At 32.1% G+C, this 17,715-nt stretch overlaps 1 protein-coding gene across 1 annotated transcript in view; it reads right to left on the reverse strand.

Annotated features, from left to right (window-relative positions):
* Nucleotides 1-3,123: 3,123 nt before the first annotated feature.
* The window catches only part of LOC143247285 (uncharacterized), a 120,964-nt gene continuing 106,372 nt past the window's right edge, over nucleotides 3,124-17,715 (reverse strand). The window contains exons 23-26 of the mRNA XM_076495055.1: nucleotides 15,233-15,337; nucleotides 14,575-14,708; nucleotides 13,929-14,074; nucleotides 3,124-12,540 (exon numbers count right to left, since the gene is read on the reverse strand). Coding sequence (XP_076351170.1) covers nucleotides 12,410-12,540; nucleotides 13,929-14,074; nucleotides 14,575-14,708; nucleotides 15,233-15,337 — 516 coding nt within the window. The 3' untranslated portion in view covers nucleotides 3,124-12,409. The remainder of the gene's footprint in view (nucleotides 12,541-13,928; nucleotides 14,075-14,574; nucleotides 14,709-15,232; nucleotides 15,338-17,715) is intronic.

Genomic DNA, 17,715 nt, shown 5'->3' on the forward strand with positions numbered 1-17,715 from the left:
ATGACGAGAAACACTTGAAGTAAAAATGTATTCTCAAGACGACTTGAATGAGTATTAAAACTTTAATTAAAATAAAGTCACAACAACATTTCGAACTTCTTAGGGAATCTTCAGGTAAACGAAAGTACAGTATTACTAGAAGTTAGTAGGTGGTTGGCGTGTTAGGCTATGAATCGAATGATTTTGGGTGTGATGTAGATAAGCATATCTTTAGTTTTAGGGTATTGAAACCCAGTTTTTACTGTTATAATTATTTCGAGTTACTACTGGTGAGGCAGATATATTATTATTATGTTTATTTTTTATATTCCCAGTATGATAACCATCGCTGCTTTATAACGTTAACTTACACAATATTTCACCTCTAAACTCTCTTAATAATTTTATTGCTTCTAGAATAAAAACTTCTAGTATACTATTATACTTATAAAAGCAAGTGGTTTAGTGGGAAACATTCTATTAATGAGTATTATAACTTGAGTAAACATTTCTTTTTAGTAGCTTTCTTTTTTTTTAGTATTTTATTTTGTATTAAAATGATAAATGAAACCAATTTCATTACCTTCAGTAGTAGCTTTTAATTATGAACAAAATAAACATTTTCACATATTTCTCACGTAGTGATTCTATCAAATGACCATTAATTAAGTTGTGGACTTGAAACTCTTCTGAAATAGTAAACTTCGGAAAGTATCAAGGAATCAACGTTCCTTCTTCAAAGTTATATCCTGTCATAGCAATCTGACAGTTACACAAACTATCACTAGCAAGAGAGTCGGTTGGGAGACACAGGCCTGCAATTTGAACGTAAAGCACGAGTTCAGATGCCAAAACCCGTTTAAAAGAGTTCTGGAAAGGAAAGTATTCTCACAGGGGTTTGAAGTTTGCCCAATGCAAAGAAAAATTAAAAAGAATATTGTTTGAAATACAATGACTTTAAAAACAAGTAGCTTCTATCTACTTCCTTGTAATACGTGTTGTATTACTGGTGACATACTATTGTACTAACATTTGTTAGTTTTGTGAACAACAAGGGGGATTTAATTTTTGCCATTTGCAACTCTGGTGAATAACTTTTCTTCAATCACTAACAATACATCTTTCTTTGACTTTATTTTTTTCAATTTTCAATACATTTATTGCCTGTTCGATTTCATTTTTCAATGGGACACCAGTAATGCAGTCCAATAGCACAAAAATAAGCTAAAAAAAGTTATATGTGTGTTGTGAATATTTCCCAGTCCTTGTAGGGATAGTACCACAGAATAAAACAATTCTGAGTGAAAAATGTTTGTTAGATACACTGCTGGCCAAAATCTTAAGGCCAATGAACATAAAGAAAAAATATGCATTTTGCGTTGTTAGACTTAACCACTTATTTGAGTAGATCTTCGAAAAGGGAAAAAAAAAAAAAACTTTTAGCATTTAATAGGGAAAACGTAAACACTGTGAAATTAGCCTAAATACTAGCTGGTCAAAAGTTTAAGACCATACCAAAAAGAAGTCCTAAACAGGATAGGAAATGCCCAACAAGAGGTTTCAGTAGTGAGTTGCACGGCCGTCATTGCGAATAACTGCAAACGTTCGCTTTGGCATGGTCGATATAAGCGTTTGCAGAAGGCTGGCTGGAAAGTTATTCCAAGTTGTAAAGATAGCTTCACGAAGATCATGCATTGTTTGGAACTGACATCCATTTCTATAGACTTCCCTTGCCATCCATCTCCAAACATTTTCAATGAGGTTCAGTTCGGGCGAACACGATGGATGGTCCAAAAGAATCACGTTATTCGCTATGAAAAAGTCATTTGTCCTGCGGGTATTGTGGATTGCAGCATTGTCCTGCTGAAAGATCCAGTCATTTACACACAAGCGAAGGCCTTCAGTCAATAAGAATGCTCTCTCCAACATGCCAATGTAGCTAGCTGCTGTTTGACGCCCCTGTATAAAATGAAGCTCCATTGTTCCATGGAAGGAGAAAGTACCCCAGATCATGATGGAACCTCCTCCACTGTGTCGTGTAGAAAACGTCTCCGGTGGGATATTCTTATCGTACCAGAACGTTGGAAGCCATCTGGACCATCCAGGTTAAATTTCTTCTCATCAGAGAACAAAACCTTCATCCACTTTTCTACGTCCCATGTTTGGTGCTTCTCAGCAAAGTTTAACCGAGCTGTTTCGTGGTGTGGAAGGAGGTGTTGCCTTTAAAAGCGTTCACGATTTTTAAAGCCTTTCTCTCGTATCTGCCGTCTTATTGTTCTTGAGCTGCATTCTGCGTCCATGAGGTCCTTAATCTGGTTCGACGATCCGCTGGTGTCTTGCCGGACAACCCGTCGAATCCTCCTGCTCAACGCTGGCGAAATTTTCTTGGGCCAACCACTTGAAATTTTCGTTCCATGTCCCTCAGGGTCTTTTAAGAAATTTGCAACAGAAGTTTTACTACGCCCAAACTCACCAGCGATAGCACGTTGAGAGAGACCTTGCTTTTGCAACTTGACAATTCTGTCACGTTCAAACTCTGTCAACTTTTTAGCCTTTGCCATGTTTTTACCCAATGTAACACAGGAGATGTCAGTGGGAGATGTTGATAACGCTAATGCTTGAACACAAATGACTAAATTTCGTTACGTGTTTACCGATTAACGCTTCGTTTCAGTATGGTCTTAAACTCTTGACCAGCTAGTATTTAGGCTAATTTTATAGTGTTCACATTTTCCCTATTAAATGCTAAAAAAAGTTTTTTACTTTTATTTTCCCTTTTCTTATTTTCATCTTTCGAAGCTCTACTCAAACAAGTGGTTGAGTGTAACAACGCAAAATGCATTTTTTTTCTTTATGTTCATTGGATTTAAGATTTTGGCCAGCAGTGTATGTAAGACCATACAAGTCATTAAGCACAACATACAATAATCAATTATTTTTAATGATTAAGTGAAGTTCTTAGTGTTATTCTCAGCCATAGAAGCACTCTGAACCGTATTCAGCGATTACTATGTTTTAATTAAGTGAAACGTTTTATATTATTTACAGAATGATTATTTCTTTTTCCACTTTCCTGTAGCAATAATTTGTAAAAATGTTTACCTTTTCATACCTTTTAAATGTAGATATCTCAGTAACAGAAAATGTGCTTTAAACAGTTTATTTTAAGCTTTTATTGTCCATTAATACTACTACACAAGATACAGTTTCAATTAAATAACCACATTTACGTGAAAATAAAATTACAACTATTAATATATGGGGTAAATGGTACGTTTACTTAGGCACAACATTGTACATCAATTTTTCTATTATTAGTCTTATGAAGAAATAACAAAACATTAATGTTAAGGATATTATAAAATCAAACCAATAACAAACACTTTGATATTTATATTCATTATATTCAAATTAGTAAAACAACCAACTTTATTGGAATTATTCAGTAACAAAATGACTCAAAATTAATTATAAATAAAATAAACGTTCTTCCTTGAAATAACAGAGATAAATTTAAGAAATGTTCACTTCTTGAACGTGTACTATAAGGATTATGGAAGTTTAACCATCTCTCGAGAGAAAATAGATATAAATATTCAGTACTCAATGTTCATAAGCAGATATTTAACACCCCTCTGACCTACCATGACTAAATCCATTCTTTATTTAATGTATACAAAATAATTATTGAAGGAACTATTACACAAATAGTACTTTTGTACATATACCTACTTTTAATACTGACTACTCCCAGCAAACAAGAAATAACTTCCTTTTACTGGAAGTTATTTCATTAATAAAAAAAATGGATAAGAAGTAACATAATAATGTTATTTATGAAAAAACAAAAAACCAGGGGAGAATATTTAGTAATTTTCATTTAAGGTGATTTTATCACCAGGCATCTTTATAACCATTTAAACATGTAATAAATAATATTAATAGGTCTGAAGCTTTCTGTAATTCAGAAAATAGCTGACTGAGTTAAGGCATGATTACAAATATAACAACTTTCATTTATTTTTAACCATCTTTATACATATATAATAGTATCTTATTTACGAAGATTTACATTGTAATTGTTTAGAACATTTATTTCAATGTAAGTTTGGAGTTTAGCAATATTGCACGCTCTCTGACCATAATAATATACCTCTGGATGTAGATACATAAGCTGCAAAACGTGAATTACAATAATATTATTTTAGCAATATTAAATTATTCTAATAACAATACAGCCATTTTTACACAAACAATGAAAATGAAATTAATACCATAAAATTAGCAAATTAAATAAGGGCTACCACATACTGTTTAAAAAACAAACATTATGAGATGCAGAACTGACGTTTACATAATTTTCATATGTTAATGTGTTTTATTGTTAGCACATTTCAATGTCTTTCACGTTAGTGTTACCTACCAATTAAAAAAAATTATAAAAAACATAACAATATTCCATTGTAGTATAGTTTGTCATGAACAAGTCAACATTAGCATTTAAGTCATATATCTGTATACAATAAATATATATAATATACACCCAGGCAAACAACAACAGGAGATATAACTTTCCTATAAATAACCACACTATTTTAAAGCTGGTCACATCTGTATTCTTTCAAATCATTTGCTCTTAAATAAATAAAACATATTACCTAAAGAGTTCATATTGAATTCTTGTTATCATTATCAAATTCTGATAAAGTTTAACTACTATATATTTCCATTTTAATTTCTTTTCCAAATGGATCATCAGGGCAAGTATTACTGCAAACAAACTTAAGCAATTTTAGCAAATATATATATATATACATACACATACAATGTGAATGATTATAAATTCTAAAGCAGTATTGCTATATGTTGTAATACAGGACAAGAAAGCGGTTTTAATATCAAACGTTAGTGAGTTATAAAACATTCTAATGCACTGAAAACAATAATATGGTGTCCTCTATCTAGATTCTTGCTTTTTATAGAACTTTCAACTACTATTCAAGTGTAAAAACTACTACAAAAGCTTGAAAACAATTGAGGGAAATGTATAGTTGTGGTAAGGTAATCTTAAGTACACATGCATACCGATATACATAAATGATCTTTTCTGTAACTGAAGTCAAACTATTTTCATAGTCACGTAGTAGCAGCCAATGAAAAATATTGCTAATTAATATTTTTAACGACAGTGAATATCCATAGTGATGTTTAGAAATCTTGCACTTCAACCAGTACCAACATATAAAAAATGTGATAAAAATAAAACACTGTTGTATTAAGTTGCATTACTTATAAATAGTACACAAGCTGTAGTTTCAAACAGAGATGGAAATATCGATAAACAAAGTGATAACTGTCGTTTATATTTGTAGATAAAAAAACAAAGTAATAATTAAATGCTTTTAAAACGAAACTACTAACTAATTCATTATGAAAATAAGGATATAAACACTAAGAGAAAACAACTTACAGAAATATCCTTGATATATAACTAGTTTTTCAAAAAAGTTACTTCAATCACAAGAATTCAATTGGAAATAACCTTTAGCAACTAAAACCATTTGAGACGTTAGTTACTATACAGTTTTAATGTGCATTTCATGGTGTGGTAAAAGTGAGAGTAATTAGCATTGCTTAGATTTTATCACTTCAGTGGTGAGAAAACACAGCTCATAGCTACTTGCTATTTCTACTCGCTAAAATTAATAGCATAAAGCTACACATATACTTTGAAAATCTATTATTATAATCCACAGCTGATAACCAAGTTCTTTCACAGCTACAATAAAATAGATGCAACATCAACAGTTCTATACATGTTCTAATGTAACATTTTTTGTTTTGTTTTTTACATAACCATGCTAGGAAAAACAAACTGAATTAGTTGTACTTGCTATGCTTACAACCAACCGAACTTACTAAACATTCCTAACTTATCAAGTTCGGATTTACATGAATACTTTTATTATTTTAATCTGCTCAGTTACGGATTAAAAGTTTTGCTTTCTCGAGATAAACAGCCACCAAATAACATGTATTTTTCCAGACTATACAGCGACTATTGATCAGTTTTATTGGTACAATTTTACAGTTGAGAGTGGTATTTTCTTTTATTCTATATAAGTAAAGACAGTGATAAAGAATTCTATTTCAATATTTCTCTTTTTAGTCTGTATAGCTGCCAAAAAATGTATTTCCTTTCGCATAGTTATTATTCTTCAAATCAACATGGACAATAATATTCAGTTTTTCCAATCTGTATAATTACCAACATCCAGCTGTGATCTTCCAGTTTTATAATTACCAACAGTTCTATTCATCCAGTTTATATAACGACCTAGATATAGTTGTATTTTTCCAGTTTTTATAATTACCAACGGGCAGTTGTATTCTTCCATCCTATATAGTTAACCGCAAACAGCAGTATTCTTACAGTTTCTATAATTACTGACATTTCTATTCTTACAGTTTATATAATTACCATAAAGAAGTTTTATTCTTCCAGTTTCTATAATTACTGACAGTTCTATTCCTCCAGCTTATATAACTATCACTATAGTTGTATTCTTCCAGTCTATATAGTTAACCACAAACAGTTCTATACTTCCAGTCTATATAATTACCAACAGATTGTTCTATTCTTCCAGTTTATATAGCTATCATTAAATAGTCATTAAAATAATAAATAAATAACACAATGTTAAAATCAGTACACAAAAACATTTCTAAGATGTGGATTCTACAAGTTTCAACGTTTGCTACAACATCATCAAGATATTGTAAACATCAAAACAAAGAGAGTCCCAGAGATTTTTAAAAATGTTTTTAATTGTGTAATGATTTTAACATTGTGTTCTTTATTACTTTAACACTAAACACAAAATAATTAAATAATCATGATTTTCCATTCTGCATTGCAGCCAATGCTTTGAACTTCAAAAGAACAGAACTGTGCCTTCAAGCTCTATCACAGTTTATCTTCAAAATCTACACAGCTATCAGAGAATAGTTCTCTTATTTCATATTACATAAGTACCAGTGGAAAGTTTTGAGTTTCTGGGTACATCACGCTGTTACAGTAAAGTTCTATTCTTCAGTCTGTCATTAAATATTAATTAATTCACTCTATACAAATATAATTATATTGCTCTATTCCTCTCAGCAGTAGTGCTCTATAAATCTATATGGCTTCTCCTTCATTTTATACTACTAATGTATAACACTTCTGTTCCTTTAAAACATGCTACCAGATAAACAGTACTGTTCTCAACCAACTATACTGTTACTGTAGTGAACAAATATTTTCCAATGTATAAAATTTAACAGGTATTTTTTCTAGTTTACATGGGCACCAATGGATATTTCTATTGATCTAATCAACAATGTTATTAATGTATCATTCTACTCTTAAAGAAAATTATCCACAACTGAACAGTTATGCTGTCTACTCTATATTAGTGTAGTTTAACAGCAAATTTTTGACTGTCTGTGTTGCTGCCACTAAGAAGTCCTGAAGTCTGTATACTTTCTATAGGTACTTATAGGTATAAAGATATAATAGAAATTTTGTACTTTGGAATAAAATAGCTACCTATTAACACATATGTTTATCATGTTTAAGCTATAATAAAGCATACACATTTTTTTCCAGTCTAATTACCACAGCTACAGTATAAATGTTAGTGAAATGACTCAAAAGACTGGTTATCAAATACACATTTATCTATTCTTTAATTAACATATATTTTCTAACTTTCTCTGTACAACCCCTTGGAGCATTCCACATCTTACTCAGCCCCCAGTGTATCTATGGAAACTCAGTATCTTAACACAGTGGTTCTCAAAGTGTGGTTTACAGGCTGGTTTAAATTGCAAGTCACATCAGAAGCTGTGACATTCGTCCCATTACATCTGATGAGTTTTGTGGAGAAAAACTAGTAGGTGGTCCGTGGATGAGAACAGTTTGAGAACCACTGCCTTAACAGTGTTGTGTATTTACTACTGTCTCCAGTTTGGGAACCCTTGTTCTCTGATACCATATTTTATTGTTCTTAAAGAACACTGAGACAACTCGAAGACAAGAATTTAAGTTTTCCTCACATGCTGATAGAACTGTTGAAAAATAACCTGTGTATCTAACCAATACTTTAGAAACAAATAGAAACTGGTGTTTTAAATATAACCTATGTTACTTTCAATGCAGTTTCTACATGCTTTGTTATGAAAACGGATTTCAGTTTTGTCCTACACTAAAAATTCTGACATCATTATCCCACCACTGTACACATTATTTGAAATGCTATGAACTATACATCACATTATGTTTAATACTTTCTTTTATTGTCACTTCTTAAAACTATTATATAAATTGAGATATGTATATTTAAGGCAGTAAAACATAATAAAGTCTAACTGCAAATAGACTTTACAAAACAACAAACTTAACAAATCTGCTAGAAACTGGTTCCTAACAATATTATAAAAACGTAGTGTAACTAAATCAGTAACAAAAATCTCCATATATATATATACGTCATAGTTCACGTAATCTTCCTTAATAGTAATTAAAAAACAACATTTTTTCATGCAAGTACAACCTTGATATAAAGTTAAAAAGTTATACCACGTTAACTCTTACTTACCCATTCACAGAAAAAAATAAGATAAAAACATTACTGTAGAATCATATGTATTTATATTTAATATATGTGGATAAGAACTAATCTAACTGTAGTTTTTTGTAGAAAACTTTCAACTGTATTGATAACCATCACATAAACTTTAGTGTTTGTTTGTTTTTTGAATTTCGTGTAAAGTTACACGAGGGCTATCTGCGCTAGCCTCCCCAAATTTAGTAGTTTCAGACTAGAGGGAAAGCAGCTAGTCCTCACCACCCACTGCCAACTCTTGGGTTACTCTTTTACCAACAAATAGTAAGATTGACTGCTAAATTACAATGCCCCTTCCCCAGATGAAAGGGCATGCATGTTTGGTGCAATGGGGATTTGAACTCGGGATCTTTGGATGACGAGTCGAGTGCCTTAACCACCTGGCCATGCCGGGCTTAAACTTAAGTGAGTAGATGTGTGTGTGTGTGTATATATATTATATATATATATATACATACTTGTAGAATTATATGCTTCCGTAATAATTGTTTTGTAAGATTGAGCTACTCGTCTTAAATGCCTTATTCTTTAGCAGAGTTATTCCCACAGTAGGTGCGATGGATGAGAGTACTGGGAACACCTATGCATGCTCCCAGTACTAGAATTTCAATAACATTTCATAAATATGAGTAGTTTGCATACAAAAAGCCTAAATATATACATCTATATTGTGCACAAAAATATCAATGTAAATTTAAAAAAGAAGAACCTTAATCTGTTACGATTCTCCTAGTCATGCTTCAGATATTCTTAAAATGTCAAAAGCACAACTAAGACTACCTGTTACACTCAGTTGGTTTTCATATTCATAAATACACCCTTTGTGGATATTTTTAATTAGAAATAGTATTATTCAGATGTTTAACCTTCACTTTCTGTTATTCTCTTGCCAACTTGTGAAGTTGCTAATGGCAAAACTAGTGTTGAATTTGCTAAGATGAAAGCAGTATTCGCTGTTACAGTTTCAATCATGACTGTCACACCTTTAACACAAGACTACTAATGTGTAATATCAAATCAATCTTAAGTATTAAATATTCTACATACGTGAATATAAGAAATAATATTATACTAATATTGGTAACTGCAAAACTAATACTTGGACTTCATCAAAGGATTGATAAAAAGTTTGTCATCTCACAAAGTCTGAAAATGGTGCAAAAAAGAAACTAAGGCATATAAAACGAAAACTTCATTAATCCTGCATATTTACCAAGATTTGTACATAATCAAATAAGTTGACATACGAGTATTAACAGTACCATTACTTTGTTTAACATTATATACATATATAGTTACACATGTCATAGATCATTTAATCTTTGTTAATAGCTGACATACTTGGCTTTAAAGTTAAAATTGTAGCATTACTGAAATGCATTATACATTTTATTTTTTTAATTGTCCAGAAATCAAAAGAAATTGCAGTAAGTACCTAAGGAGAAGAGAAGATACCTGGTTTCAGATATGAGTTTTTTGATAATAGTTTATAATATGATTTTATTGTTTGGTTTGTGAAAAAAAATGTAGAACATATTTTTTTTCATCAATGTATTAATTTAAGGCACTTCACGAAACAATAATAAAAGCTACACCTGTCTTGACCAGTGGTCTATATGGGTTTATTTGTGACATGATAGCTAGCTTCACTTATTTTTTTGTTGTTCATTGCTAGAGATATTTAACCTGCCACTTAAGTACAGTTAATTTCTTTGGCTGAAATATAAAGAGATTTCTATTACAAAAATGTTCACATTTATCGACAAGTGTACCCTCGTCTCACAGAAAGTTTCGTTATCTCAAAGAACGTGCAAAAGTTCACACCATATTTCGTTAAAACGTTTGACAGCCAAGCTTGACTGTTTTTCCCATTTTCAGTGAAAACATTAATTGCTGTAGACATTATTCACATATTCGTTAATCCACACAAATTTCATAGTAGAAAATGACTTTTTATATTCAACTCAGTATTTAGGTGAATAATTTAAAAATAATTTAAGTTTTTTGTTTAAATACATGAAATCTGGCTACCAGCAGGTACTTTTGTCCATCATTACGTCCCTTCCAAAGATGTTTTTAACCACAAACAATATCCATGATAGGCTTAACAGTCTGTCTTTACTAAAAAGTAAAACACTTTTGTGAGATATTCTATGTTCTAAGATGACTAAGAATTTAATTTTTTTTCATCCAAAACTATTAATGACTAAATGTTAACTGTCATTCCTGTCAATAATATATCAATTTGTAGTAAATGCATACACATATTTGTAATTCTAACAATATATCTTTAATAATTTTTTAAGTTTGGTTTTAGATAGTATTTGGACTAACAGGTCTTGAATAAATCAGTTGAAAAATTCTTACAGAAGGAACCATTTCTATTGAAAATATTCTAAATACACAAAGTTGCTACAATATGAGAGAGGAAATTTAATCCATCAGAGTTTAAAAATAGAACGAGTAACTGTTGTATACAGTAAATTATATATTTTGAATTTAAAAAAAAAAAACTCATGTGGAATTTCCTTCAAATCCTTTGTTCAACTGTGTTTTATACATTATAAAACTGGTAATAACTTTATGCTATGAATAGCTGACTACACTTCTTACAACCAATTCCTTTAGTGTAAGAAACCAAACTGTAAAATATTGCTAAATGTACTCTTATCCCATTCTTTAATTTGTACTTGTGTATTTAAACGTTTTGGGGATTTGCTGCTAATCTATGAAAAGTTTCAAAACTTGTTAATACAAGGGCGTGTGTTTGCAAGCTACTTGTGCCCTATAAAGTTTTGAAGGGTAAAAGATAGCAAATACAATTTAACATTTTGGACTTACTGAAGAAATAAAAAGACACTTTCACAGTTTCAATCAGCCTCAGTTCTACTCTTTTCTTATGTTAATAAGTTTCTGATCTAGCAGCTTACATGTATAGCTGGTGGGGAAGGGGTGAAATATATATTCATAGCATCTAATAAAAAACTACAAAAATCTTCTCATGAAAGTAGCAAATACTATTTATTTCCAAGCCCCAAATATACCTACAATACGAACTACTGGTGTAATTATCAATACAAAAGTAGTAAAAGAACTGTAAGCACCAACACACAATAACAGATATACAGATAATGCTTGTCGTGGACTAAACATCTTAACTGAAGAATTTCACTATTTGTATCTTAAATGCAAACTATTAATGTAAGACGTAAACAGTATCTGGTCACAAGCTTTGACACAAAATGGGCATTTTTATAAGTACTGATAGCCCTTGTGTTGTGGAATCCAACAGACAAACAAACATTTTCTTTACAAACTTGTTCTAAGAAACCTGTACCAATATAACTGAATGTATGAACCATTGGCATCAACTCAGGCACTTCAGAATAGGACCTTCAACAAAGCTTATAGTTTCTCTATGCAGTACAATGACACTGAATACAGTTTGACTGGAAAAACACAACATTCCTGACCTTACCTAGCTAAATACAGTAGAAATACATTAGCTTTTCTCATCACCAAATATATTTCAGGACAATAAACATTCGGGTACAGAGACGTTGGGTAATAAATACTTATATATATAACTTTTTTTGGGTTGTTGTTTTTCATGTGCGGAATACAGCTATATTACATGATCTGACGGTCTGATAAGTTAGCTAATTTGTTCCTAGGACATGTGAAATCATTATTGCAAATTTTCAATTTTATAAGAGGGATCATGTTTGCAAACCTTATCATCACTACTTAGAAGTTTAAATTTATGTGAGGTAGTTTTCTCGCTGTTGAGTTATAGGCGGAGGTTGTACTGGACTCCAGTCTTCATCCTCCATATTTTCTTCTTCTTTCTGCCATATACTGTCAGAATCTAAACGTTCCAGGGTTGCTATCACTGGATGTGAACATAAGAGACAACTATAGAATACTTTCAAAACTATGTTGGTACTCATTGAACAAACTATGAAGTGTTTTTTTTTCCTTGATGGTACTGGTTAATAATTTAAAAACTGGCCACGAGTTTAGTTAAGAAATTACTAAAAGGAAAATACCAGAAACTATTGCACGTGTTAATATTTTATGTTTACTAAAATGTTAAAATATTTTGACGAACATTTAGAATATATATAACTATCATTATAATGAGGTCACCTTATTCTTTGGTTAATTACACACTTTTAAAGGTAATTTTCTCTTTATGTTTTTGGGCATTCCCATAGTAAGTGGCACTAGAGAAGTCCACAGACGTTTGCTAGTGTGTTCTCTTGTGATATGTGTTGTTGATAGTTTTAGAAAGGTGTGAAGATTATGTTTTTGATTTGAAATTGGTAGGGGATTAAAGGAAAATTCTGGAAGATATTAGGTATATAGTGTTCTTTACAAATAATCACTTTCAGAAACAGTAAATTAAACTATGCTATTCTAAGTTCAACCTACTTAAATATAGTATATAGTATGTTAGATAAAATCTCGTCTTAGAAACCAAGACAATTACATTGCCACAGTGACACTCTAGCAAGCATTAAACATGTTTAATTTGTCACTATATATTCTTGCCCCTGATCTGTAGTGTTATATACTTTCACTCTTGTGAACAAAATTATCTGACTCAATGATCTTTGAACTTGTATTCATAATTTAAGAATTTCACAATTACAGTGTAATACGGCTAACTTCTATGAAATCTTCATGAAGTACCCGCATTTGTACAAATTTGTTCAGATTTAGAAAATTATAATAAAAAACATAAATCCCAACTTATTATAGATTCTTTAAATGTTATTATTTAAAGATAGAAAGTAGAGTATGTTTGTTTGTTTGTTTTTGAATTTCGCGCAAAGATACACGAGGGCTATCTGTGCTAGCCGTCCCTAATTTAGTAGTGTAAGACTAGAAGGAAGCCAGCTAGTTATCACCACCCATCGGCAAATCTTAGACTAATATTTTACCAACGAATAGTGTGATTGAGCGTAACATTATAACGCCCCCACGGCTGAAAGGGCGAGCATGTTTGGTGCAAAGGGGATTCGAACTCGCTACCCTCAGATTACCTTAATCACCTGGCCATGCCAGGCCAGAAAGCAGAGTAAATACAATGTGAAGATTAAAACAACCTTGTATGTAAAATGCTTCTCTCACCATTATCCAAAAGAAATATAAATCCTAAAAGAAGAAGTTTAGACATTCTAGAGAGGAACAAACAGCCCAGTTAGATGATAAGACAGTATCTTTACACCCTTCAATTAAAACTCAATAACGACAAAGAAACTGCATGTGCCTTACTTGCAACTAGCTTGCTTTTTTCCATAACTTCTTTGGCTATAGTGTGGTTAAGAGCCAGAAGGTGAGCTCTTTTCTTTCTTTCTTCATCCATCTTCTTTTTTATCGATTCTGATGCAGTGCCATCTATTTCAGTTGGTTCTTCATACCTGCAAGTAAACAGAAGGTTATTTTATAGTAACTAATACTGCCAATTTTCATTCTATTACAAATCAGATTAAAAACTGTGGAAAAATGAACCCTAAAATTATTCGATTATATTTGCACACACACACACACATATGCATGCATGTACTAATTTTACCCTAGAAAAACTACAAACATGAATGAACAGCAGTCATAACGTTTTAAACATAGAAACATAAGTATTACTAAACATAACTGTATTGCAGTGACAAAGGTACAGTACCTTGTACAAAGTAATTATCTAAAAAAACAATATATTAAATTAAGTTTATCCAAGCTGGGAAAACAGTTGAGGGAAAAGACAAAGGCAACTGCCAAGTAACCCACAGCGAAAGCAAATAAGATAGCTAAGAGATCAAAAAACTGACAGCCAGCAAACCAAAGGTTTCCAAGAAGGCCAAAGCCATTTCTAAAAAGGTTTCCATCAATTCCACACAAGCATCAAGATCTGTCATAAACTTACGTTGCTGCTTCAGAGAGCATCCTCCTTATATCTTCTGCCTTTTCATTTCTTTTCCTCTTTTCTGCAGCTGACAAGTTTTCGGGCTCATCTTCGATGTAACGTTCAGGAATGTCAATTTTCTGTGGAAGACCAAGCTAAGAAAACAACATATATTACTGAAACAATCTTACTAAAAAACTGAGATTAAAAACCTGGTGAATTATTCATGGATTTTCATTGAAAAACGTTATTTATAGCATAAGAAATCTAAATTAACAAATCTTTACAGAAACAAGAAACAGTGAACTTGAGGAACTTTTTCCTCTCATCTTATAAAAAACAATACTGAAATTACGGAATAAAAATGCAGATTTAAACGAATATTCTTGTTTATGAAGATTTATTGTATCTGGTAAAATTATAGGAATATATAATCATAAGTAATACTTGAAATATAATTTTAAAATTGTATTCATGAAGAATGCATAACATTTTACACAATACACGTGCTACACAGTTTAGTGGATGATAGATTTCATGCACTGCTCTACAAACCTTATAGCAATGGGAAAAAAAAAACCACATCCATATTATAGCTAAGTAGAAATATAATAAGTGACTAATGTAAGAAAACACATTATTACACATACAAAAAAAAAAGAATTACCACAAAACTTACTTCTCGATCGATAAGTTTCTCGTTAAATACTTCTGTCTTCCTTATTGTGCTACGTACAATATCAGGTGTACTTGCTGTGCGTGAGCAGCGATCCATACGAAAATTCTAAAACAATGAACCAACGTAAAGTGTGTGAACATTACAAGTGACGCACATGAAACTGGATTTAGAATTTTTTTCTGTGAGATCTAAATTCTTTAAAGTTCAGGCATTTTCTTCACAAGAAAGTCCTATAAATTACTGCAAGCATCCATAACGAAAAATGAGATTTAATAGGATATTTAAACGATAAAATATGTCCTGTATATTTAACACCAACAGTTCTGTAAGATGTCATAAGAACAACATGATCATAACAAGCTCTGTGTTTTTCATATAGCAAAGCCATTGGGCTATCTGCTGAGTTCACCGAGGGGAAACGAACCCTTAATTTTAGCATTGTAAATCCGTCAACTTACCACTGTACTAGCGGGGCACACGCCCAACACCCTCTAAAAGTCAGTTCTGTAAAAATTAAAAAGTAATTGTATAAGAAAATAAAAATCCTGTAGAATGACAAAATATTCAAGATAGGCTTAACATCTACAGGACTTTTTCATTGTTTATAGACAAATAACTCTCACAATGCCAGTTTTATACATGCAGGCATGTGTAATTGCTTATATCTAACTTATTACTTATATGATCAATTAAATGTTTTAGAGATAACATTTCACGGAAGAAATGTTCTCATGTCATACGACAATTATTTGTTCGATTATTTCCACAACTTACATATTAATATGTTGTATACCACAAACTTTTCATGCCTAAAACGAACGTTACACAAGTTGACCCATACATGTGCTTCCAGCAATGAACTAGATGGAGACATAACACAACGGTGAAAGAGCTTAAAGTTCATTTCTGATATGGTAATTACCTCCATTCACAAAATTAACTATTCTCGTTCAATGCTGCCCCCTATATGCGAGATGTGTCTATGCCCATGCCATAAACCTTCTGCTGCACTGTGGTAAACTTGAAAAATTACAACGGTGCATAATAGGTACAAGACATGCTAACATGAATCATGTGACTCCCTCTATACTCCTCTACTGAACCATCATTTCTAGTTTGACAGTGCTCGTATTCGGATGTGCTTCTTGTTTGATTAACGATTCACATTTAGCTTAAGTTTCCTCACAAAGTGGTTTTCATTAGTTTATTAAATTTTCATTCAGACAGTTTAAACTTTTATCAGCTGGTTCCAGTCACATTAATCTTTTTTTTTTTATGTATTCTTCATCGTTATGGATTCGAAGGTTTATTTTATCACTTCAAGGGTTGCACCAATAACTAGTGTTCTTTTTCAGGCCTCAGGTGTGGGCGACTCAATGATAGATTTATCCATGTTTACCTGCTTGGAGCTCGTTTGTTACATTGGTCAGCCTTTGTACCGAGACCTTTCAAACGGATGGAGTCTGTTTAGACGGATGACGACTTTGATTTTGCTGTACTTTCCAACCCTTTGCCTGAAGAATCGGTTAGGCCTAATATGGTCTTTTTTGTATTTTGTTTCTCACGTATGTGACGTTTTATCCCTTCCTTTTGTTTCTTACGTGACACATCCTTCCTTCCCCATGATCAATTTCCCACCCCTTTTTGGTTTTCCTCCCTCCCCTGATATTCGGGTTCATGCTGATCAATTTGCCTCATAATTAAGTAATGACCTTAGCATGCCTTGCCCCCATGGGCTCCACAACAATTTGCATTTTCATACCATCGTGTTGACTGTCCCTTTCTAAACCAACAATTGTTAGGTTCCATATTGCTCCTGAATCTCCTGTCATTCTGACCTATGGCCTATGGCCAACATCTTACCCTTACAGCTTTTTTCTTACAGTATCTTATATCTCTACACCTCCTCTCTGAGGTTCTCCAGAGAAGCACTGAGGCGTTTGTTTTCTATGATACCCTTTACCTTCTTTCCCTCACAATATCTCATTTGTTGTCTTCGGCTTTGGCTTTGCATATTTGTTTTCTCTGTCGTTGGGAACTTCTAGGTTGTAAATTGATTTGAGGTCAGGTCCATTAACCACTAATATATTTCTGACATGATCCTAGAAATAATAGTGACATTGGTCCAACAACAATCTATCCTTACCAATACTGTTACACATTTGTCTCATTTGGAACACTATATAACATCCATTACCTTACTTGTCCTTCCCCTTCTCAACTGTTGCAAGTCTATTCTTCTCTTGGTGCCTCTTTTCATTTCTTCGACAATGCACCTTACATGCTGGCATTCCTTTCTCAAGGATCAATGGGTTTATAAGAAGGATCTGTGATCCCTTTTCCCTATCTCCCGTATCTCCTTTCTCTGTTTCCTTCCTTCCTCCTTGGGTTCTCATGACGAGTTAGAGTTTATCAGAAGCAGTTAGGGAATTGCTATCCAAGCAGGCTATCGAACCTGTTTTCCATCCTTCAACAAGTTTTTA

The sequence above is a fragment of the Tachypleus tridentatus genome, chromosome 3 (genome assembly GCF_004210375.1).
Source record: "Tachypleus tridentatus isolate NWPU-2018 chromosome 3, ASM421037v1, whole genome shotgun sequence".
Taxonomy (NCBI): domain Eukaryota; kingdom Metazoa; phylum Arthropoda; class Merostomata; order Xiphosura; family Limulidae; genus Tachypleus; species Tachypleus tridentatus.